Source organism: Scyliorhinus canicula, chromosome 15 (assembly GCF_902713615.1).
Source record: "Scyliorhinus canicula chromosome 15, sScyCan1.1, whole genome shotgun sequence".
Lineage (NCBI taxonomy): Eukaryota > Metazoa > Chordata > Chondrichthyes > Carcharhiniformes > Scyliorhinidae > Scyliorhinus > Scyliorhinus canicula.
In genome coordinates, this window is record NC_052160.1 from 64,802,421 (window position 1) to 64,827,031 (window position 24,611).

The following is a 24,611-nucleotide window of genomic DNA, read 5'->3' on the forward strand; positions in this document are numbered from 1 at the left end:
TGTAGCATTAATAAACTGAACCAAGTTCAAAGTTCTTGCTACCACAGCTGGAATGAGGATTAACATGTTTTGCTATGTAGGTGTTAATTTGCTCTACAAACAACATTGATTTGTCTATTTGTATAGCATGGAGTATGTTGTCATTCAGCATTTATATCATGCCTGGATTCATGAGGCCCCGCCTTTTCAACCTTGCCCCTCCCTCACCTGAGGTGTAGCATTCCTCAGGTTAAATCACCACCATTCCGATCTCGCCCTCAAAGGAGAAAGCAGCCTATGTGCATCTGGGACTATGGTGCCTTTAATGCCTGGATTTGCTCACTGACATTTCCCCGTTTCATTGTGCTTCTGTCCGTTTTCAGCAGACTGCAGATAAACACTGAATTCCAACACCGTGTTTCTGGTTGAATAAGGTTTTAACTTAATCGATGTGAGCCTTTTGAACAAAGTAGAATTTCAGATGGTCCAGCTTCTTTCTGTACGATCCTTTCTTTATACAGTATATCACATCTAAATTCTCCATTAACTTCAAAACATAATCTACCCACAGCCCTAAAGCTCAACTAATGCAGAAAAATGCCTCCCAGTTTCAAAAGACCCCTACCAGAGACTTTGGCTGTCACAGTTTCCCCAATTTACAGAAACCCAATCCTCTTTTTGTGAGACATTGCTACTGCCTGAGCGCCGTTACTTAGACATGGTATTAGGCAAAGACACTAACATAGTTATCAACTGACAAAGTTGTTAGCTGCCTGTTTATTTCAATGTGCAGTACATTCCTAGTTGCTGCATAGGAAGGATAGGTTGAGAGACCGGAGGGGGTTAGGAGATTCGGGAGAGTCAGAATGTAGAGGGCAATGGGTTGGTAATCGCAGGGTGGGGAAGGGAGGGTTCGATGCTTAAGGTTGGAGGAGCTTGTCTGATGATCATGGTGGGATGATGTGATTCCAGGTTTGTTTGTTTTTTGGGCCTGGAGGAAACATTCTGCTCCTCCTGGCCCACAGTGGCCCAAAGGCAGTTTTTATAATGTTAAAAAAATACATATTTATTCTTTGGATGTCAGCATAACTGACGAGCCAGGAATTTCTTGCCCATTCCTGCCAGCATTTATGGACCCAGTCCTTCCACAGTCAAGGAAACCTGTGGTTAAAATAGAAACACTATTAACTTGGAAGCTTGGAGCCTCCTTATAAGTTTTGATGAGCGAAGCACCACCTGAGAATGGATGGTTACCCACACACCGTCCCTTAAAGCCTGAAATGGGTGGATTTGAGGCACATTGGATTCCAGTTCCAGACTTTTGACATTTGAACTTCCTAGCTGACCACCTATGTTTTTTTTTAGTTAAAAATTATCTCCCATTTGTTTGTGTCGCGAATGCGTACTTTAATAAGGATGTTGCTCAGTATAAACCTATTTTTTCACCTTATCAAGCTGTTGCTTGTTGCAAAGATGTGGGTAAAATAATTCCTTAGCTCAAGAGTCTTATGGGGAGGATGAAAGATTTTATTAGCAGGGAGTACTTGTGCTCAAGACTATTGCATCCTGTCATTGAAATAAGAGAGTTGAGAAACAGAGGGGAGCAGGACAGTGCTCTGGATTGGTGCAGCACAGTTAAAAAAGAAGACCAAAGTATATTCTTGCTGCTTGTGGACCTCCATTGGCAAGAACCTTGTGAATACTTTGGTGTGTTGTGAACAAGCATGCCGACGGGACAGATTGTACAGGACACAGAACACAAATGTTTAAATATATGTTATACCATTGGCGTAGATGTTGGAATGCTTTGTGAATTTGTGCTTCAGGGAGTTAAGATTATTGCAATCTAATATTTTCTCTTTAGTTTGTAGGCTATAACGATGAGGTGCTGGATGTGAAGTTTATGGGCCCAAGTGACACACACATTGTGGTGGCCACCAACAGCCCACAGTTGAAAGTGTTTGAGCTTGCAACATTAAACTGTCAAATCCTCTATGGACACACAGGTGAGTGGAGAATACAGAGAGAGTTTATTCTTGTGCTGGGTTTGTCATTTTAGTCATCCCCAGTGTAAGTCTCCACTCTGGTCATTGTCAGGGGTAGCTGTTATGGGGCCAATATTTGGAGAGTACAGTTGCCTGTTAACTATTCCATTGCAAGGATGTGCACTGAAATGTCAACCTCGATTAGTCCAATTGCAAAAAGCAATTATTTTATTCTACCAATTAATTCAATAAAATAGATGATTGAACCATTCAATCGCAATGCCTTGTGTTTATATAATTATCTAAAATGAGTTTTGAATTCCGAGGAAGTTACGTTGAAGTAGCCTTTCTGTTTACTGCATTTTGTAATGGATGCATGATCTAGGGGTGTGAAAGTCAACAGCCATATTAGTGACTATTATGCTTCAGAAAATAACTTTATAGTTTGAGCATTCGAGACATTTCTCTTTGGGGAGCTGTAATATGCAAAATAGCAAATTAGTGTACTCACTGAAGTTCTAGTCTGGGTGTAATGTATTGATTGTTGAAAACTCATTTGCTTGTAATGCTCAGGTATGTGTTATAGATGGTGCAAGAATTGCTGTTCTAAATTCAGTGATGAATCCCACGGTTTTCATTGGATATTTTGTCTCCTCTCAGGAAAGTTGAACTCATGGTCTGTTGGTAAGATGAGGTCAATTGGTCAAATTGATTTTTTGCCCTGTACTCTGTTGTTACGAAAGCCCTTCTGGGCAATCTTTTCTTCCCCAGTAGTTTTCTGGATAGCAATTTAGTTTTAACAAAACATGAGGCGATCCTGCCATCATGATATTCCGATGTATAGCAGTAGATTTTGATGGAAATACCTTTCGAGTAATTTTGTTTTACGAAGCAATAGTATATAAATATTGCTGATAGAGCAGAAATTAATTTATGGGGAAAGGATTTCACAGGAATTGCAGTGCCAATCTGCTCCCCCAGTCTCCAAATGCATTGATAAGTTCTGCTCCCAATTGCACTTGTACTGCGCAGTGATAGGAAAATAAGCAGTGTAGTACTGATTAAAAATGAAACGTTTCTCCAGAGAACAATTTACAACTTTCCTGACTTTCCCAGATGTCAGCTCTGGCTCAGCTTCACCTGAGTCGGAAGGTTATGGGTGTAACTTCCGTTTCAGGCACTTTTTAAGGTAGCGAAACGCATCTAATCTCTTCAACTAATTTAAATGCTTTGTTCAGAAATATTCAGGGATCAGTGGATGAAACACAAACCTTGGATTGCCATTATCTTGAACAGCTGTAATTTATATAAAATCTGCCATGATTATAGGGCGTGTATACATTGAATTTGTATTTTGGTGTAAAAGATCATTTTTAATTAACTTTTCTACCCTGAGTTAGAGAAAGTTTTATTTTTTATTTTAGATACTGTATTATCCCTGGATGTATTCAAGAAAGGCACCAAATTTGCCAGTTGTTCTAAGGTATGTTTTATTTTCAAGTAAAATTGATCTGAGTTTAAAGATTTAGTTGGGGATTAATAGTTTTTATTTTTTTATCATTTTCCTTCTGTACTTCAGGACAGAACCATTAGAATCTGGAAAATGGACAAGGGGACTGGAGAAGTGAATTGTGTGGCGCAAGGTCTCGGACATGCCCATGGTGTTGGTATTATTTCCTGCTCACGGTATGAGTATTTTGAAACTTTTATTTTCAATGCAAGCCTCAAAAACCATCTTGCTGCAAGATCCCTTGCATGTCTGTAATTGAAATTATGAAAACACTGCTAATTTGGCTTAATTTTAAAGTTAACATTCTTGTGTTCACATCACTTATCTCTGCAGTCTCTTCTGTACTTCTCGAATAGAACCATAGAACTCCTACATTATAGAAGGAGACCATTCGACCCATCGAGTCTGCACCAACGCTCTGAAAGAGCACCCTACCTAGACCCACTCCCCTGCCCCATCCCTCTGACACCACCCATTCAGCACATCTTTGGACACTAAGGGGCAATTTAACATGGCCAATCCACATAACGTGCACATCTTTGGACTGGGAGGAAATCGGAGCGTCTGGGGAAACACACACAGACACATGGAGAACATGCAAACTCAGCACAGACAGTTACACAAGGCCGGAATTGAACCCAGGTCCCTGGCTCTGTGAGGCTGCAGTGCTAACTACTGTGCCACCACTCGCCAACACTAAACGCATTTAAATGGTCATTGGATAGGCATATGGGCGATAAGGGAATAGTGTAGATGGACTTTAGAGGGGTTTCGCAGGTCGGCGCAACATTGAGGGCCGAATGGCCTGTACTACGCTGCAATGTTCTATGTTCTACCACGCCTCCTGTTCTGGCCTTTTATACATTTCCAATTTTAATTGCTTTGTTTTTCGCTGCATGCCCTCAGCTGCCAGACCCTCCGATCTGAAATTCCCTGATTAAATCTTGCCACCTCTCTAACCCTACCCCTGTTAAGATGCTCTTTAAACCCAAGCTCTTGACATTCCCTACGTGACTTGTTGTCGAATTTTGTTACTGTGAAGCACCTTTGGGTATTTCAAGTTAAAGGCACAATCTATATGTAAGGGCTTTTTGTAGATTAATTTGAAGTAGCCGGTAGCATGCATTAGAAGGTTGACTTTTTAAATCTATATCTTTATAAGACAGCTCTCCCTCTGAAGGGAACTTTTAAATAGAGTGATCCTGGGCTAAATCGCTGGCTTTTAAAGTAGACCAAGCAGGCCAGCAGCACGGTTCGATTCCCGTACCAGCCTCCCCGGACAGGCGCCGGAATGTGGCGACTAGGGTCTTTTCACAGTAACGTCATTGAAGCCTACTCGTGACAATAAGCGATATTCATTCATTCATTTCATTCATCACTTCCACACTTCACTTCAAGGTGAGGCAATGTTACTAATTTCAGTAGCTAACTTTTCATATCCTGCCTCAGGAGCTTTCACCTTCATAGATTTATTGTCCTCTGTTGAAGGCGGTAAAAGGATTTATTGAAGCTCCAAATTGATAATTTGATTGTTATCTGACAATGGATATATTAACAATGGATTTCTGTGTTCTACGACTTGATTGCAGGCTTCAATATTGTGTGCGAATTCTTAGTTCTGACTTGGTTTTTTTACCCAATGATTTTCTCATTGCAGATTGAAGGAAAGTTTCATCGTCAGTGGTAGCCAGGATTGCACCTTAAAGCTGTGGGCTCTTACAAAATCCCTGGGGGTTAACGATAATGAAAAAATTATAGAACCTGAAATCCTTCATGCTGATTTGACTGAGAAGGTGCACGACAAGGTAAGAATTGTGTGTCACAACCTTATATTGGTGCCTAAGCAATGACAAACACTAAACTGCTTTGTTGAAGAACAAATCAAAAGAAGCCGATCACAGGTTGCTGAACATAGACGTTTACAGCGCAGTGGAGCTGCCCTTAGTTGGTTCCATTCACGCCCCTTCCTACTATTTAAGCATCGCCTAGTAATGGCTTTACTTATTTCCTCCCAAGTTCCTCCAGAATGTATCCTTAAACACCGCCCCACCCACACACTTTTTTTTCTCATCTTCATTCTGGCCCTCAGTTGCATCAGCCACAGATGTAGAATTAGCGCAGCCAGTTTCACCCCCCTCATCTCACTTCCCCTCCTCTCCACTGCCAATGCTGTCAGGATTGCTGGCCAGTCATTCAGTCTTGACTAGGCTACGATTTCTTCCAATTTTGTATTGCAACGGTTTAAATTATTGTCCTCAGCCTCACAAACTCCGTACCTATGCCACCGATTTCACCCACCATCATGGCTGCTATCTCCAGTTTGAGATTGTTCGTGTCCTCAAAATTTTGAATTGGAGCTAAGAACCCAACCCAATAAACTTTACATTACAAAGTGCCAACTTCCAGCTCTGACATTCACCTCTATTTCAGCCCATCTGGGCTGCAACTAGGTTAATTAGGGATGGGTAACGAATGCTGGCTTTGCCAGCGACACCCACATCCCATGAATGAATTAAATGACTTAAATCACTGCTCTTATATCCTATCATGCTTATCCATGTCTTGTTTACACATCCTACCTTCATTGATGTACAGTAGCTGCTGGCCCTCCAAAACTCCTTGTTTCTAAGATTACCATGTTTATGTTCATGGCCTCACTCCCACCGTGCTCCCCCTGCCCCCGACACATTTTGTAATCTCCCATCAGCCTTCCAGTTCACAAGACCTTAAGACATAGGAGAAGTAGGCCATTCAGCCCATCGCACCTGCTCCACCATTCAATGAGATCATGGCTGATCTGATATAATCCTCAAATTCACTTTCCCACCTTATCCCTATAACCCTTGATCGCCTTACTGATTAAATATCTGTCTGTCTCAGCCTTGAACGTACTTAACAACCCAGCTTCCACAGATTCACTACCCTATTTCACTTTTAGCCTCTCCTCTGACTGACCCATTCTGCACCCCACCTCCCCACACTCTGTCTCACCATTGGCAGCCATGCCTTCAGAATGCTTAGCTCTGCAATTCTGTCCCTTAAACCTCTGCACTGCACATTCCTCTTTGAAGGCCATGCTCAAAAGCTATGGTTCATCCTTCATAATATCCCCTTTGGCTTGGCATTAAACCTCTGTGAAGCATATTGGGATGTTTTATTATATTAAAGGTATTTTATAATAATGTAGGATATTCCATTGATAACGATACTCTTTGCTTGTTAAACATCAGAAAATGAAGCTGTGCTTTGTTGTCATAGCAATCTTATTTGTTTATTATTTCCTAGGATATAAACAGTGTGGTAGTCTCTCCCAATGACAAGCTGGTGGCTACAGGCTCCCAGGACCGAACAGCAAAGCTTTGGTCAACGTCTGATTTCTCACTTGTGGGAGTGTTTCGAGGGCACAAGCGTGGGATTTGGTCTGTCCAGTTTTCCCCTATGGATCAGATCTTAGCCACTTCTTCGGCAGACGGGACTGTCAAACTGTGGGGACTTCAGGACTTCAACTGCTTAAAGGTAGAAAACATTACATGGATAAAGTGGTAAAGCAACCAGACTTGTGCATTATCATCACTGGACGTTACAAAAAGGGAGTTGGATGGCATAGCAGGATCAGAGTCCTTAACCGTGCCAAAATTAAAGGTTGAGAATCTGATGTGTGACATGGAGGTTGATGGTTGGGAGTAGGAAACAGTGTGACCAAGGGAAAGGTTCCTGGCAGAATAAGTGAGCAAGTTGGAGACATGCCGGTTGGCCTGGTGCGGCAGCGGTTTGGGGGGTGTGGGGGTTGTTAGCTGCTCTTTTGGGAACAGGATGGGCTCTTTCGCCACCACCACCCACCCACCCGGTGAGCCTCAAGGTGCCATTTTATCTTCCTGCAGCTTCACCACCACCTATTGCAATCCTGATGAGTACACTGGATTAAAATCCTAATAGCTGGTTGCAGTAAAATATCAGACATTTGAACTGTCCTCTTTTTAGCCTTCGTAACGCCCTGTCCTGTGGGACTGGACCCTTCTTCTTGGTTTCTTAATTTAACATTGAGTGGCCTCTATCCAGTTCTCAGTGAACAGGTGTCTATAGCACAAAATAACTGCAACTTTGCTGTCTCACCCTGGACAGCCACAAGGATGATGAGCTGATGATGTCACTAACACTTGAGTCCAGTGATGCAATCTCTTCCGTGTTGTCTGACTGTGATGCAAAAACCTGAGCATACATCAGCAATGACTGTTGAAAAGTTAACTTTGAATGCCTCTTTGTTTGCATTATTTGCTGTCCTGCAAAAATTCCTGGCACTCCTAGTTGATTGGTATGAGATACTATTTTGATGTTAAAGTGGTACAGTAGGTACCAAGTATGTGCAAGGAAATTGTTCTAATCCACTCTGGAATCCAGTTTCTCTTACTTTGCAAAACCTGTTTAGAAATAAGGCCAAATGCTATTCTTCTCTGACTGATGTAGCGTGAAAGAGATACACTCATTGTCTATAAACAGGCTTTTCCAACCTGTTCGTGTCCTCAATTACATTTTTCTCAGGCTTGGGGGCCATGAGCAGATTTTGGATGGGGTGCATTTTTAAAAAGCTGACCTATGAAAAGAAACAACTTACCGAGCAAAAGAAAAATGTCTTGACAAATTGACAATTTTTTAAAAATTAGTAATAAATAAAGATGACCATTAGATAGAAAAGGGTGCGAGTGTGTTCACTGACTCTCACGCCCACTGAGAATGGCTGGAAGTGCTGGGTGGGGTAAGGGCGAATGAGAGCCCCGAGATTGTGTGTGAGCCAGGTACACGCACACACTTTCTCTCTCTCTCACCCTCGAAGGGCATTCGATAAAGTGCCACAAAGAACATATCATGCAAAATGAAGGCTTTGTGATGCTAATATTGGAAAGAAACACTGTGTACTGTCTCACAGGAGGCGTGACATAGGGTGACTTGTTTGTTGAAGCAAAACATTTCTAAAAGTTCGGCATGCTCCCCGATGTCTGCCAGTGACATTTTAAACATACCTACAATGACTTGAATTGGTTGTTTATCCATCTGCCTAACTCTAAACAAAAAAATAATTGGTTATATTTCACGCTCTTCTTTAGTATAGCTGTGCCACTAATCTACTTATGAGTTCTTGTGCAAATTCCATGCATCCCTATTATTTGCACTGAGTGAATCACATATGTAGCAATAGATAATCATTAATGATTTGTATTGTTGTGAGGAACAGCTCTGTTTACTACATGGTGACCTTCTCATTGCCTACATTTGTATTCTCAGACATTTGAAGGCCACGATGCTTCCGTACTGAAAACGATTTTTGTGAGTCGTGGAACTCAGCTGCTGACGAGGTACTTTTTATAAAATCTGCGGACGTGTGCTAAACATAGTGAGTGTATCGCACCAATTTCAGCCATAAAAATTTTGATTGACCCAGCATTCTCAGCCTTTTGTGGAAGCGAGTTTCAGATTTCTGCTACCCTTCCAGAAAATAGTTGCTTCCTATTTTTCTATTTTTTTTTATTTATAAATTTAGAGTGCCCAATTCATTTTTTCCAATTAAGGGGCAATTTAGCATGGCTAATCCACCTAACCTGCACATCTTTTGGGTTGTGGGTGCGAAACCCCCGCAAACATGGGGAGAATGTGCAAACTCCACACGGAAGGTGACCCAGAGCCGAGGCCGAACCTGGGTCCTCGGTGCCGTGAGGCAGCAGGGCTAACCATTGCGCCACTGTGCTGCCCACTGTTGCTTCCTCTTTTAACTCCTCAATACCTTGCCTTAGCAAGAGGAACTTGTTTCTCTGTATTCATTGAGTTCCTTAATTGCTTCAAGTGCACTCATTAGATCCCCACCTCCATCTTTTAAACTCGCGGAATACAAGCCAATTTTATGAGACCTGGCTTCATAATTTGAACCTTTAATCCTGGTATCACTTCTGATAAAATTAAGGCAGAAAATGCTGGAAACTCTCAGCCGGTCTGGCAGCATCTGTGGCCTGAAATTGTTGCGTTCAAAGTTGAGTTCAGAAGGCTGCAAAGTACCTCATTGGCAAATGAGATGCTGTTCCTCGAACTTGTGCTGAGCTTTATTGGGACACTGCAAGGAACTGAGGACCAAGAGGACAGAGTGAGAGTACGGTGAAGAAGGTAGGCAATCGGAAGTTGAAAGTCGTGCTTGCAGACTGATTGGCGGTGTTCTGCAAAGAGATGACCCAAGCTGCATTTGGAATCCTTGATGTAGAGGAGACTGCCTTGTGAGCAGTGAATACAGGAGACTATATTGAAAGAAGTACACATATGTTGTTGTTTCACTTGGAAGGAGTGCTTGGAGCCTTGGAAAATGAGAAGGGAGGAGGAGGGCAGGTGTTACGTCTTCTGCACTTCCATGCTCCCAATCTCTCCTACTCCGGCGCACCTGTTTGGATGGCACCATACTTGAAATGAAAATGAAAATCGCTTATTGTCACGAGTAGACTTCAATGAAGTTACTGTGAAAAGCCCCTAGTCGCCACATTCCGGCGCCTGTCCGGGGAGGCTGGTACGGGAATCGAACCGTGCTGCTGGCCTGCTTGGTCTGCTTTATAAGCCAGCGATTTAGCCTTGTGAGCTAAACCAGCCCCTGTACTTCTGATAGGTCTTCCTTTTCTTCAGCCAAGGATTCCCTCCACTGTATTTGGCAGGTTCCTCAACTGCATACATTCCATTGCCTGCACCTTTTTAAAAAAAAGAAAAGATTTTTATTAAGGCGTTGATAATTTAAACAATTTTCAAGAAGGGGAAAAATCCCAAAAGTAAATTACATCCAACCAAACCCAGCCAATATGGTTTACATACACAATTCCCCAACCTGCTTTTCGCACTAACTATTTCCCACTTAATCCATGCCTCCCTCTTTCCTTTTACCCCAACCCGCCCCCTGCTGACAGCTTAATGTGGTCACTCACCCACACCCCCGATTTCGGGGATTCCGAGTACCGCCGCGCCAATAAGATCCATCTCCGGGCTACCAGGGAAGCAAAGGCCAACACATCAGCCTCTCTCGCCCCCTGGATTCCCATGAATTAGCTTAGCAACCTCTGGACTCGGAACCACCCGTATTTTCAATACCTTTGACATGACATCAGCAAACCCCTGCCAAAATCCCCTAAGCCTCGGACATGCCGAAAACATATAGACATGATTCACGGGCCCACCCGCACACCTGTCCTCCACCCCTTCAAAGAACCTGCTCATTCGGGCCACAGTCATATGCGCTCTGATATTCAACGCCAAATTTCTCTCCATCACAAACCCCGTCCTGCCCTCCCCTATCACCCCTGGCACACAATCCTCTATTCTCGAGGCCAAGATCTTGGCCATTAGCTTGGTATCTAACAGGAAGATTGGCCTGTTTGAACCACATCCCACTTTAGGATGAGAGCAATCGAGGCCTGTGACATCGTTGGGGAGGAGCACCCCTCGCTCCCTAGCCTCATTAAACACCCTTACCAAAAGGGGCCCCAGCACACTCGAGAACATTTTGTGGAACCCCATTGGGTACCCATCCGGCCCCGGGGCCTTGCCCGACTGCATTGCCCCCAGCCCCTCCATCACTTCAACCAGCCCAATTGCGGCCCCCATGTCCCCCACAAGCTCTTCCTCCACCCTTGGGAACCCTAATCCCTCTAGAAAGCGCCTCATCCCCCCCGTCCTGGTTGGGAGTTCCGACTCCTATAACCTGCTATAAAAATCCCTGAACACAAGTTCACCCCCACCGGGTCCAGGAACGTATTCCCCACCTTGTCCTTCATTTTCCCAATCTCCCTCGCTGCCTCCCGCTTCCTCAGCTGGTGTGCCAGCATTCAGCTTGCCTTCTCCCCATATTTGTACACCCTTTCGCCCTTCTCTGCTGCCTCACTGCCTTCCCCATAGATAGCAACCCATAATCCAACTGCAGCTTCTGCCGCTCCTTCAACAGCCCCGCCTCCAGGTCCTCCGAGTACCTCCTGTCTATCTGGAGAATCTCCTCCACTAACCTGTCCATCTCCACCCGCTGAGCCTTCTCCCTATGTGCCCGTAACAAAATAAACTCCCCTCTCACCACTGCCTTCAATGCCTCCCATACCGTAGCTGTGGAAGCCTCCCCCGTATCGTTTATCTCCACATACCTCCGAATGGCCTCCCTCACCCGCTCACAGACTCTTCCTCCGCCAACAGCCCCACATCTAACCTCCATTGTGGGCGCTCCCCCCCCCCCGCTCACCCGCAAGTCCACCCAGTGCGGACATGATCAGACACCACAATCACCGAGTGGACTCAATGTCCACCACCCCCGCCAGCAATGTCTTATCCAAAATAAAGAAGTCAATTCATAGAATCATAGAATTTACAGAACAGAATGAGGCCATTTGGCCCATCTAAGTCTGCACCATCCCTTGGAAAGAGCACCCTACTTAAGCCCACGCCTCCACCCTATCCCCGTAACCCAGTCATCCCACTTAACCTTTTTGGACACTAAGGGCAATTTATCATGGCCGATCCACCTAACCTGCACGTCTTTGGACTGTTGGAGGAAACTGGAGCACCGGGAGGAAATCCACGCAGACACTGGGAGAACGTGCAGACTCCGCACACACAGTGACCCTGTGGGGAATCGAACCTGGGACCCTGATGCTGTGAAGCAACTGTGCTAACCGCTGTACTACCATGCTGTGGGAGTACACCTTGTGCACATGATGGAAGAATGAATATTCTTTCGCCCTCGACCTTCCAAATCTCCACGGATCCACTGCACTCATGTGTTCCACTTCAAATGCCACCCGCTTGTTGATCAAAATCGCTACCCCCTTGTTTTGGAATCTAGCCCTGAATGGAATATCTGCCCTACCCACCCTTTCCTCAGCCTAGTCTGATCTACCACCCTCGGATGCTCAAGTGCGTCTACTGCATCATTGCTTAGTCTGCCGTTGAGCTTTTTAAATGCGCGAACACCCGGGCCCTCTTGACTGGCCCATTCAACCCTCTCATGTTCCATGTGATCAGATCATCCCCCCCCCCCCCCCGCCCCCGATCATCCATAACCCCTCCCGGGCCAGCCTCCAACCCGCACCCCACACCTCTCAGGTGCCCACCATCATCGACCTTCCCCATATCACCTTTTAAAAACCCCTTCCCTGTCAGCAGTTCCCCCCCCCCCCCACCACCACAAAATAGCAACCCCAACAACACACTAACCTCCTGCTCACTCCCCACTGCATTTCCGTGAACTAGCCCGCCCAGCTAACCTGTTAGCCCCCACCCATGGTGCCTAGCATCCTACCCCCCACTGATCCCCCCCCCCCCCCACTCCAACATCCTCCCAGTGCAAACTTAACAACCCCCACCAACATCCAGAAAAGAGCAACCCACCATCTCCCATCAAGAAAAAAAACAAACTCAGAACAAAACAGTCAACAGCCCCAAACTCAGTGCAAAAGTGATCCAGACAAATCACAAAGTACAGAACGGGAATAACTCCTCCAGAGTCAATGTCCTCCTTCTCCTGCCAGTTCATTGCCTCTGGCAAACTCCTTCGCCTCCTCTGGCGTCCCATAGTAGAGTTCCTGACCTTTGTATGTTACCCAAAGGTGCGCCAGGTATCGCATACCAAACTTCACCCCCTTCTTAAAGTGGGCCCCCTTCACCTTGTTGAAGCTCGCGCTCCTTTTGGCCAGCTCCGTACCGAGATCCTGGTAGACGCACAGCTCGCTGCCATCCCAGGTACAGCGCTTTGTCTGCCTGACCCACCACAAAATCCGTTCCTTATCCAAGAACCTGTGCAGATGCACCACCATCACTCTTGGCGGTTCGTTCCCCTGTGGCTTCCTCATTAGTGCCCTCCTGTGCGCCCAGTCCACTTCCAGGGGCTGAGCAAATACCCCATCTCCCAGCAATTTCTCGAACATCCGCGCCACATATGCGCCGGTGTCCGCTCCCTCACTGCCCTCCGGCAGGCCACGACCCTGCAGCCGCCTCTGCTGATCCCGCATCAACCCTACCTCTGTTACGAGGAGCAAGCTGCTCCCCGTGTTCCCCCACCACCTTCTCCACCTTCGGGATCACCTGGCCCTGGGTCTCTAACCTCGTCTCCATGCGGTTGATCGCCTCCTTTATCAGGTCTACCATCTGGCCAGGGCCTCCAAGTTCTCCTTCCTCTGGTGGGCACATTCCTCACGGAGGAAGCCCACTAGCTTCTTGGTCGGTCCCTGACCCTCCGCCATCTTCCCCTGTGTCGCAGGCACCATACCAGCTTTCGACAATTGTTCCCTCCTATTTCGACTACTTCTGGTCCTCAAATCCATGCACCGATGGGGCACTCTCTCTATTCACCCCTCCTGTACCTTTAACACTCTCACAGCCCAGCCGTTAGCCGGGGAAAAGGCCCAAAAGGTCCACCACGAGCAGGAGCTACCAAATGTGCGACCACTCACACCATGGCCCCCACCGGAAGTCCCATTTCCTGCACTTCTGATGTCACCCTTTTCCTACCGCACCCCACTCCCACCCTCCCACTCTCGGAACCCTTTGTCCTCACCTTCCACCCCACCAATCCACACATCCAATGGAGCATCCTCCACCATTTCTGTGATCGTCTGAATGATGCCGCCATCAAAAATACCTTCCCTTCCCCTTTCAAGATTCCAAAGGGATCAATCCATCTGCGATACCTGGTTTACTCCTCAGTCATCGCCAACACCTCATCCCCTTCCCACAGCAATTTCCCTTGCAAGGCTAAAAGTGTAACACCTCTTATAACTCCTCTCTCAAGGTCAAATGCAAATGCATTTGGCAGCAATTTACATTTCCAGAGTGTCAATTTATATACAGTATTCACTGTTCCCAATGCAGTCGACTCTACATTGGGAAAATCAAATAGAGATTGGGTGACTGCTCTGTGGAGCACCTACATGTCTCTGAACTTTCAGTCACCTGTCATTTTAATTCTTCACACCTTCTGACTTCTTTGTCCTCAGCCCATTGCAGTGTCCCAGTAAAGCTCGACATAAGCTCGAGGAACTGCATCTCATTTTTCGATTAGACAGTTTACAGCCTTCTTGATTCAACTTGGAGTCAAACCATTTCAGACTGCAATCTTTGCCTCTTGTTTTTGTTTGCACGTTTCAGGTTTTACCTTGTTTTCAGGGTGTATTAGCTAGATGGATAAAGAACTGGCTGGGCAACAGGAGACAGAGAGTAGTGGTGGAAGGGAGTGTCTCAAAATGGAGAAGGGTAACTAGTGGTGTTCCACAGGGATCCGTGCTCGGACCACTGTTGTTTGTGATATACATAAATGACCTGGAGGAAGGTATAGGTAGTCTTATTAGCAAGTTTGCAGATGATACTAAGATTGGTGGAGTTGCAGATAGCGAGGAGGACTGTCAGAGAATACAACAAAATATAGATAGATTGGAGAGTTGGGCAGAGAAATGGCAGATGGAGTTCAATCCAGGCAAATGCGAGGTGATGCATTTTGGAAGATCAAATTCAAGAGCGGACTATATGGTCAATGGAAGGGTCTTGGGGAACATTGATGTGCAGAGAGATCTGGGAGTTCAGGTCCATTGTACCCTGAAGGTGGCAACGCAGGTTGATAGAGTGGTCAAGAAGGCATACAGCATGCTTGCCTTCATCGGACGGGGTATTGAGTACAAGAGTTGGCATGTCATGTTACAGTTGTATAGGACTTTGGTTTGGCCACATTTGGAATACTGCATGCAGTTCTGGTCGCCACATTGCCAGAAGGATGTGGATGCCTTGGAGAGGGTGCAGAGGAGGTTCACCAGGATGTTGCCTGGTATGGAGGGTGCTAGCTATGAAGAAAGGTTGAGTAGATTAGGATTGTTTTAGTTGGAAAGACGGAGGTTGAGGGGGGACCTGATTGAGGTCTACAAAATTATGAGAGGTATGGACAGGGTGGACAGCAACAAGCTTTTCCCAAGAGTGGGGGTGTCAGTTACAAGGGGTCATGATTTCAAGGTGAGAGGGGGAAAGTTTAAGGGAGATGTGCGTGGAAAGTTTTTTTACACAGAGGGTGGTGGGTGCCTGGAACGCTTTACCAGCGGAGGTGGTAGAGGCGGGCACGATAGCATCATTTAAGAAGCATCTAGACAGGTATGTGAATGGGCGGGAACAGAGGGAAGTAGACCCTGGAAAATAGGAGATAGGTTTAGATAAAGGATCTGGATCGGCGCAGTCTGGGAGGGACGAGGGGCCTGTTCCTGTGCTGTAATTTTCTTTGTTCTTTGTTCTTGAAACAGCAGCACACCAGGCTCTAGGCACTGCTGCTGTTTCTTGTTTCTGCCCCATCCCCACACCCTTGGGCTCTGCACAACTAACTGTGCTGTAATTCAGTCTTTCCCATTGATGCGATCATCAATTCATGCGAGAGAGAGCGTTGAAGTGAACAATGGCATTAATCGACTCGAACAGTGCCTGCCTGCGACTGCTCGGCTACTGAGAGCCGCCTACAGGGCTACTGCTCTTTATACCTCCCCTCAAGGCGGCGGAGTCAGAGGCGGAGCCCACAAGGGCACCAACATGATAAGTTCCGGGTAGTACAGTACAATGGTCCATAGGTGGAGCCCATATGGGCAACAGTGTGATACAAAGCTTCCCAGACCGTCACTACAAACACCTCACCCGTATCGTTTGTTTCCAGGTAGTTCTGGATGGATTTGTTAACCCGCCCACAAGTCGCTTCGTCCGCTAGCAACCCCACATCCAGTCTCCACAGCGGGCGTGCCCTCTCTCCACACTAACCCGTAGATCCATATGATCCGCGTGATCCGACACTGCAATTGCCGAGTATTCCGTATCCACTACATTCGGTATTCGTGCCCTGCTCAGAACAAAAAAGTCAATGCGAGAGTATACCTTGTGGACATGTGAAGAAAAGGAAAACTCCTTCATCCTCGGCTGTGCAGACCTCCATGGGTCTACTCCCTCCATCTGTTCCATAAAACCCTTCAATTCCTTTGCCACAGCCAGCCTCCTCTCTGTCCTTGATTTTGACCGGTCCAATTCTGGATCAATGACTGTATTGAAGTCCCCTCCCACGATCAGGTTATGTGACTAAGTCTGTAATCTTGCCTAACACCCGCCTCATAAATTCCACGTCGTCCAATTCGGAGCATATATGTTCACAAGTACCACTCTCGCCCCCTCCACCTTCCCATTCACCATTATGTACCGACCCTGCTTGTCAGACACGATTCTCCCTGCCTCAAATGCCACTCGTTTGCTGATCAAGATCGCTACCCTCCTGGTCTTTGAGTCCAGTCCCGAGTGGAACACTTGGCTAAACCAACCCCTTGCTCAATCTCGTCTGGTATGTAACCTTCAGGTGTGTCTCTTGTAGCATTGCTACATCCGCCTTCAGCTCCCTCAAATGCGCGAACACGTGAGCCCTCTTGACCAGCCCATTCAGTCCTCTTGCGTTCCATGTGATCAGCCTGGACGGGTGGTTTCAAAACCCCTCCCCGCCGACTAGCCATCACCCTTTTTAGGCCAGCCTCGAGTTCGTGCCCGCCGCTTCCTCGAGTCCTCACTCGGTCAGTCACCGTTCCCGACCTCCTATTTATCCCCTAGTAATAGTTCCTCCCCTGTCAACAAAGCAGCTCCTCTTCTTTTCTCTCTCTCTCCCCCCCCCCCCCCCCCACCCCCAAGCAACAACGCTAGAAACCCAATCCCCCAAATCAAGCTCCAGCTTAACACCTGCTCACCCCCCACTGCGTTTCCGCGAGTCAGCTGACCCATGCTGACTTGGTAGCTCCTGCCCCTGGCACCAAGCAGGCCGACTCCCTATTGTTCTCTCCCCTCTCCACCCATATGAATAAACATTTTAAAAGTATCACATTCCCTAATAAACAAATATCAGAAAAAAGTGAAGAAATAGTCAGTTTAGAAAAATAGTCACCCAAAAAGCAGAATCAAATTCAAAGCTCATCCCCACCCCTCTACCCAAGTCCCTAGAAGACAAAGCAATCTTTAACCATCCATACAGCCCATTATTTCACATAGAGCTACTTAAATGTAAACAATCCAGCACCACAAATCGCCGCCACAATACTTCTGCAAGGCTTCAGTGTCTTTTAATTAGCCTCCAGCTTCATTTCTTTAATAAAGGTCCATATTTCTTCTGGCATTTCAAAGGAGAAGTCCCGTTCCTCATGTGTGACCCACAGACGGGCTGGGTACAGCATCCCGAACTTCACTCCCTTCTTAAAGAGGGCCCTTTTTGCCCAATTAAACCCAGCTCACCTCTTGGCCAAAACTGCTCCCAGATCCTGATAAATGCGCAGCTCACAATTCTCCCACTTGCTGCTTCGTTCTTTCTTGGCCCACCGCAAAACGTGTTCCTTGTCCATGAAACGGTGAAAACGTACCACCATGGCCCTCGGCGGCTCGTTCGCTCTGGGCTTCCTCGCGAGGGCTCTGTGCGCTCTGTCCAATTCCAGGGGCCGAGGGAACGCCCCAACCCCCATCAACTTCTCCAACATGTCCGTCACACAAGCCCTCGCATCCGATCCCTCACTGCCTTCAAGGAAACCAACAATTCTGAGATTCTGCCTCCTGGACCTATCCTGCAGGTCCTCCAGCTTCTCCTGCATTCTTTTCTGGCAGCCGTTCATCATGCCCACCTTGGTTTCCAGTATGGTTGTCCACTCCTCGTGCTCAGACAACTTTTGTTCCACCTCCTGGATCGCTCTCCCGGGGGTTTCCTGATTCTGAACCACTTGATCAATCGAAGCATTCATCGGGTCCAGCGTATCCTTCTTCAGCTTGGCGAAGCAATCCTCGAAAAAACTTCACCAGCTACTCCGTCGTCCACTATGTCGTCTCCCCACGGCCCTGCTGCCCCGTCATGCTTTCCCGTGTTTCCAGCTCTACTTGCTTCTCCCTTATAGGACATTGTCGTCGCACACGGCTACTTCTGGTCCAATTCTCCATACACCGGGGAGGGATTTCTCCTCACTGACTCACTCTTCACCGATTTATCCCATAAAATCCAAAAAAAACCCGGGGAAAAAGTCCAAATGTCCGTTAGAGACGGAAACTATCAAATGTGCCACCTTCTCCTCCATGGCTGCCACCGGAAACCTCATAGCTGAAGCACATTTAATTACTTTTTGTACCCACGCACAAGCGGTCATGCTTTCTGCATCCAATCATTTTGCTTCTCCATTGCACCATTAAGAAAAAATAAGAACATTTATCCTTCTCAGATAGACTGGGTGACCTCACAGTGAACTCGATCTGCCATCGTTTTGGCCATTTATTTGGTTTGTCTACTATCTTTAGAATCTTTTGCTCCTATCTGCACATTTTGCCAGAAGGCACATTAAGTTGTTTTATAAGTATATTAGAAACAAGAGGGTAACCAGAGTAAGAGTAGGCACCATTAGAGACCAAAGTGGCAACCTGTTTGTGGAGCCAAAAGACGTAGATGAGGAATTAAATGAGTACTTTACATCGATGTTCACTTTGTAAAACATTTTCCAATTAAGGGGCAATTTTTTTAGCATCGCCGATCCACCTACCCTGCACATCTTTGGGTTGTGGGGTGAGACCCACGTAGACTCGGGGAAAATGTGCAGACTCCACAACGACAGTGACTCAGGGCTGGGATCGAACCTGGGTCCTCAGCGCTGTGAGGTGGCAGTGCTAACCATTGTGCCACCGTGCTGCCCTGGCATACAGATGCATACATCTGGCATACAGTGCAATATGAAGAAGTACAATGTAGGTATAGAAAGCAGGGAGGGGGACTGTAATGCAATTGAACAGATTAGCCTTGAGAGGGAGTAGGTATTAGCAGTTTTAGTGCGTTTAAAAGTGGATAAATCCCCAGGCCCAGGTGAGATGTATGTTAGGCTGCTGTGAGAGAATGCAGGGACTCTGACATTAATTTCCAAATCCTCCCTGGCCACTATTATTCAAAAAGGGAAGTTGGGAGAAAACAGGTAATTACAGACCAGTGAGTCTAACATCACTGATAGGGAGATCATTGGAAAGAATTCAGAGGTACAGAATTAATCTTCACTTGGACAGGCAAAGATTAATCATGGCTTTGTCAAGGGGGATCGTGTCTTACAAATTTGATTTTTTTCGAGGAGGTGACTAGGTGTGTAGATGAGGGCAGTGCAGTTAACGTAGTGTACATGGACTTCGGTAAGGCTTTTGACAAGGTCCCTTGTGGGTTCTGGGGCAATTTGGCAAATTGGATCCATTAGTGGCAAGAGGCTGAGGGTGCTGGTTGAAGGATGGTTATGTGACTGGAGGCCTGTGTCCTGTGGTGCACCGCAGGGATCAGCGCTGGGTCTGTGCTGTTTGTGGCGTACATTACTGATCTAGATGTGAATAACAGTGGCATATGGAAATTTTCCCTGAAGTGTAAAGTGATGCATTTGTGAGGATTAATAAGGTAAGCAAATACACAATGAACAGTAGGACGCTGGGATGTATAGAGGGCCAGATGGGATGTGGGGTGTATGTACATAGATCCATGATTGCAGCAGAACAGGTAGACAAGGTGGCTAAGAAGGCACATGGATACTTGCCTTTATTAGCTGAGGCATACAATAAAGAGCAGGGAGGTTATGATGGAGCTGTATAAACGCTTGTTAGGCCACAGCTTGAAAATTATGTGCAGTTCTGGTCACCACACTAAGAAAGATGTGATTGCACTAGAAAGGATGCAGAGGAGGTTCACCAGGATGCTGCCTGGGATGGAGCGTATCAGCTATGAAGCGAGATGGGTTAGATTGGGGTTGTTTTCCTTAGAGCAGAGAAGACTGAAGGGGGACCTGATTGCGAAAATGACCAGGGACAAAGAGTAAATAGGAAGAAAATGTTCCCCTTAGTAGAGGAGGTCAATAACCAAGGGCATAGATTTAAGATAAGGGTCAGGAGATTTATAGGGGATTTGAGGGAAAGCTTTTTCACCAAGAGGGTGGTGGGAATCTGGAACTCACTGCCTGAAAGGATGGTAGGGACTGGAACCCTCACAACATTTAAGAAGCATTTAGACATGCACTTGAAGCCCCCATAGCATGCAAGGCTAAAGACCAAATGCTGGAAAATAGGGTTAGGATAGGCCAACATAGACATGATGGGCTATGAAAATTCTGTTACCTGCAACTTGGATCTATAATTCTCCTATTCATCCACCCAATATGAGAGAAATCAACCCCATCTTACAGATAGTCACACTATACCGGTGTCTGCATTTACCTGCATATCAGTTTGTAATATTGCATAGCCTTTTTTCTTAAAGGTAAATCTAGAGAAATCAGTCATGTTAAGAATGAAGAAATCTCATCAACACCTCCCCCCATCCTTCCCTCTCCTAATCCTGTCCCTCTTCCTTCCAGCTCCTCTCCCAATTCCCTTCCCTTTCCACCTTCTCTTCCCCCTTCCCGTTCCTTCACCTCCTCTTCTCTCCTGCAACGTCCCCCGCTTCACTCTCCTCTATTCCCCCTTGAGCCTTTCCCTGGCTTGGTCCAAATCTCCCTGAACTCTGGCAGGTAGTTTGCACCCATTGAAAATTACCTCCGTAAGAGAGGGGAGAATCTGTAGAGTGGATGCACTGTAAAAATGGATGAATTTGTTCTTGCTGCATCAAATCTATTTGGTTGCTATCACATCAAAGTTGAGAGCCAAAAATGAATGTAAATTAGCACTTCCTTACCACATTTTTAACTGTTTCTCTTGTCTGCAGTGGGTCTGATGGGCTACTGAAGCTGTGGACCATCAAAACTAATGAATGCATCAAAACTTTAGATGTCCACGAGGATAAGGTGTGGGGTCTGCACTCTAACAAGAATGATGATTTAGTTGTCACTGGAGCCACAGATTCGTGCATAGTTATCTGGAAGGTATGATGAACTAAATCACTGATAGTAATTCTGATAAACCAGCTATGTGCAACTTGCTAAGAATTGTGTTTCAAAAGCATACAGTTGTCTTTTTGCATGTTCATCTCTGCTATCATACCCTTGGCCAAGGAGCCAGAGAATAGCAGTTGCCAATGATATTCAGTTGTGTGGGTGTGATTGGATCAATCCTCTACTGCTGCAGTGTACACATCAAGAGATGGAACTCTCATCGACTACTTTGATGATTTACATTCTGATGGAATTTATTTCTTAATTGCACAAGGTGATGGTGTGGTGCAGTAGTTTAGGCACTGACCTCTTACTCTGGGAGCTTAGCTTGAATCTGACCATGATTCAGTGGGCAAACATCTGCTCTGTCGGCTGATGTACCTGTTCGGCTCTGTCAACCCAGCTTCCATATTAGAGCTGCACCATTAAGCCGACCCAAATTCAGCATTGATTGGCAGTAAATCAGCAGTCTCACTTGAGAGACTCAAAAGCAATATGCAGCTGGACCAAAAGGGCAGGGGTTTTACCCTGTGCCAATCCCCCTGTGCTGGACTGGTGTCCTTGATGCCAACACAAAAGAGCCAGAATAAAAAACATTCCAAATCCCTGCAACAGCATACTACACGAGAAAAAAAATAGAAACAGTCCCTCCACCCCCACACACATTGACCCCTTTTTGCATCTACGAAGATCAGGCAGAATTTCCAAAAGATAGATGCCTCAGTATTTTCGTTGCAACCTTTCATTTAAGCCAAGGTGCCTTGTGACTGTAGAAAGGAGATGCAAAAGATGAAATGGACCTAGTTTGTTGCTGCTTTGCCTGCTTTGAAAATGGAAAAGATTCACCCATCTCAATAAAATGTTCCTTTTATGTACTTCAGGACGTTACAGAGATAGAACTAGCTGAAGAACAGGCAAAACAGGAAGAGCAAATTTTGAAGTAAGTGTTTTTTTAAAACAAGCTTAATGAGTGACAGTTCTGCTTTGCACCTATGGTAAAATTGTACAGGTCTAAATCCTGAATTGAGGGTGCATCGTGATCTGAGAGCAAAGCAGAATGAAACCTCTTAAGTGGCATCACGCTCCACTTTGGTCTCGACCTAGAAAAGAAAGTATCTTTAATTCACGTACATTAAAATATAGTATTCCAAGCATTCTCTTTAACATTCCCAAAATATAGTATTCCAAGCATTCTCTTTAACATTCCCTTTACAAGAAAACCTCAGTTTTTAAGCAACTACTGGGTGCTGTTTTTTTCAAAATAGTTTAATACAAAAACAAGTTTCAAAATGGGCATCTGCAGTCAGCTGAGAGTACCCACAAACTCCCTTGGTGAGCCCCTCAAATCTTTAATTTTGTAGCCCAATCTTAAACATGGGTTGGTACTTAGTGCATAGACATCTGGAACTTCAATTAAGTTAGTTTGATTTTCTTGCAGGGCAATCATTTATGTGTAAATAATAATTATTTTTAATCACTCAGAGTCCAGAATGTTTCCTCCTCCTTGCCCTTTTGTTCACTGAGAGGCTCTGATTGTTGTTGGTGTATGGTTTCATGAGCTCAGGTTACCCTTTCATAACATATCCACTTACAAGTTATAGACGGTGAGTGTTGGTAAGTTATTGACCGTGGGAGGTATTCTAGAATTTTCTACCGACTGTCATTGGCACATACTTTCCAAAATAAATCACTGAATAATGATAAGTTGGAGGACTAAAGACTTTTCCTTCCATAGTTAAGAAGTACTGAAGCTATATAAGAACTAGGACAGTAGGACAGTTCTTATGAAGTAGGACACTTGGCCCCTCGAGCCTGCTCAGCCATTCAGTAAGATCATGGCTGATCTTTTGTGGATTCGGCTCCACTTTTTTGCCCAAACACCAAATACTTTATTCCTTTATTCTTCAAAAACCTATCTATCTTTATCTTGAAATATGATGGATAAGAAGTATTAAAGCTAATTGTAATGCTCTTACTTGAGGTCATGTAACTCCACATTGAATTACATCAGATATACAACACAGAATCAGGCCATTTGGGCACAAATAGTCTATACTAACGCTTGTGCTCCATTGGGGCCTCCTAGCTTTCCTCAAATTATATAAGATCAACCCACTGCTCCCTTCTCCCTCAATGCTTGTCTGGTTTCCCCTTCAATGCATCCCCGTGGTTCGAGTTCCACCTTCTCGCCACTCTCCGGGTAAATATGTTTCTTCCGAATTCCCTATTGGATTTCTTGAGGACTATCCTGTATTGAAGGCCTCTGAGTTTTATGCTTTTCTCCACAAGTGGAACATTCTCTCCCTATCCACTCGATCAAAACCTTTAATTGTTTTTATATGAGATACAACTTGTCTACCCTTTCCTGATCTGGATACCCCCCATGTTTTTGGCACCATCCTTGTAAGTCTTCCCTGCAGCTCCCCAGTGCCTCGATCCTGTGACGAACAGAACTGCCTGCAGTCCTGTAATTCTGGTCTAACCAAGATTTGATACACATTTAGTATAATTCTTCATTTTTCAATTCTACTCCTGTCGAAAGAAGCTCTATTTTAATTAATACCAGCCAACCAATCGATTACCTGCCACAATGAATTACTCATTATGGTATACTCCTTATCTTCTTTTTGGAAACACACTATGGAAGGTACTCTGCTGTTGCCGGTGCCTCCAGTCAATATAAATATCTATCCTGGAGCCTTCATTTTTCTCATTAGTTGTTCTGGTTTTGTAGACAGCATTTTTTAAAATATAAATTTAGAGTACCCAATTATTTTTTTCCAATTAAGGGGCAATTTAGCGTGGCCAATCAACCTAGCCTGCACATCTTTGGATTGTGGGGGTGCGACCCATGCAGGCATGGGGAGAATTTGCAAACTCCACACAGTGACCCAGGACCGGAATCGAACCTGGCTTCTCAGCGCCTTGAGGCAGTAGTGCTAACCGCTGCGCCACCCTGCCTCCCACTATATTGTGGGTGATATTGGCATGGCTATGTTCCTTGTCCATCCTTTGTTGCCCAGGTGCTGGTCGACTTTCTGCTGACAGCATTACATTCTAACATAGTGAACCAGTAGTTTGCTTTGTTTAGCTGTCAACCATCCCCACAATATAATGGTAGGACTTTGGTCACTTCCGGTTGCGGCTATGCGGAGCTAAGTCGCACGTTCGGCAGCTCCCGCCAGAAACGGATTTTTGGGCTCTTTTCAGGACCCCCAACAGCATTTGTTC

At 45.6% G+C, this 24,611-nt stretch overlaps 1 protein-coding gene across 1 annotated transcript in view; it reads left to right on the plus strand.

Moving 5' to 3' along the window:
- tbl3 (transducin beta like 3) overlaps positions 1–24,611 on the plus strand; it is a 90,414-nt gene that overhangs the window by 30,490 nt on the left and 35,313 nt on the right. The window contains exons 11-18 of the mRNA XM_038819918.1: positions 1,844–1,985; positions 3,389–3,447; positions 3,544–3,650; positions 5,132–5,279; positions 6,760–6,990; positions 8,755–8,825; positions 21,215–21,371; positions 22,262–22,320. Coding sequence (XP_038675846.1) covers positions 1,844–1,985; positions 3,389–3,447; positions 3,544–3,650; positions 5,132–5,279; positions 6,760–6,990; positions 8,755–8,825; positions 21,215–21,371; positions 22,262–22,320 — 974 coding nt within the window. The remainder of the gene's footprint in view (positions 1–1,843; positions 1,986–3,388; positions 3,448–3,543; positions 3,651–5,131; positions 5,280–6,759; positions 6,991–8,754; positions 8,826–21,214; positions 21,372–22,261; positions 22,321–24,611) is intronic.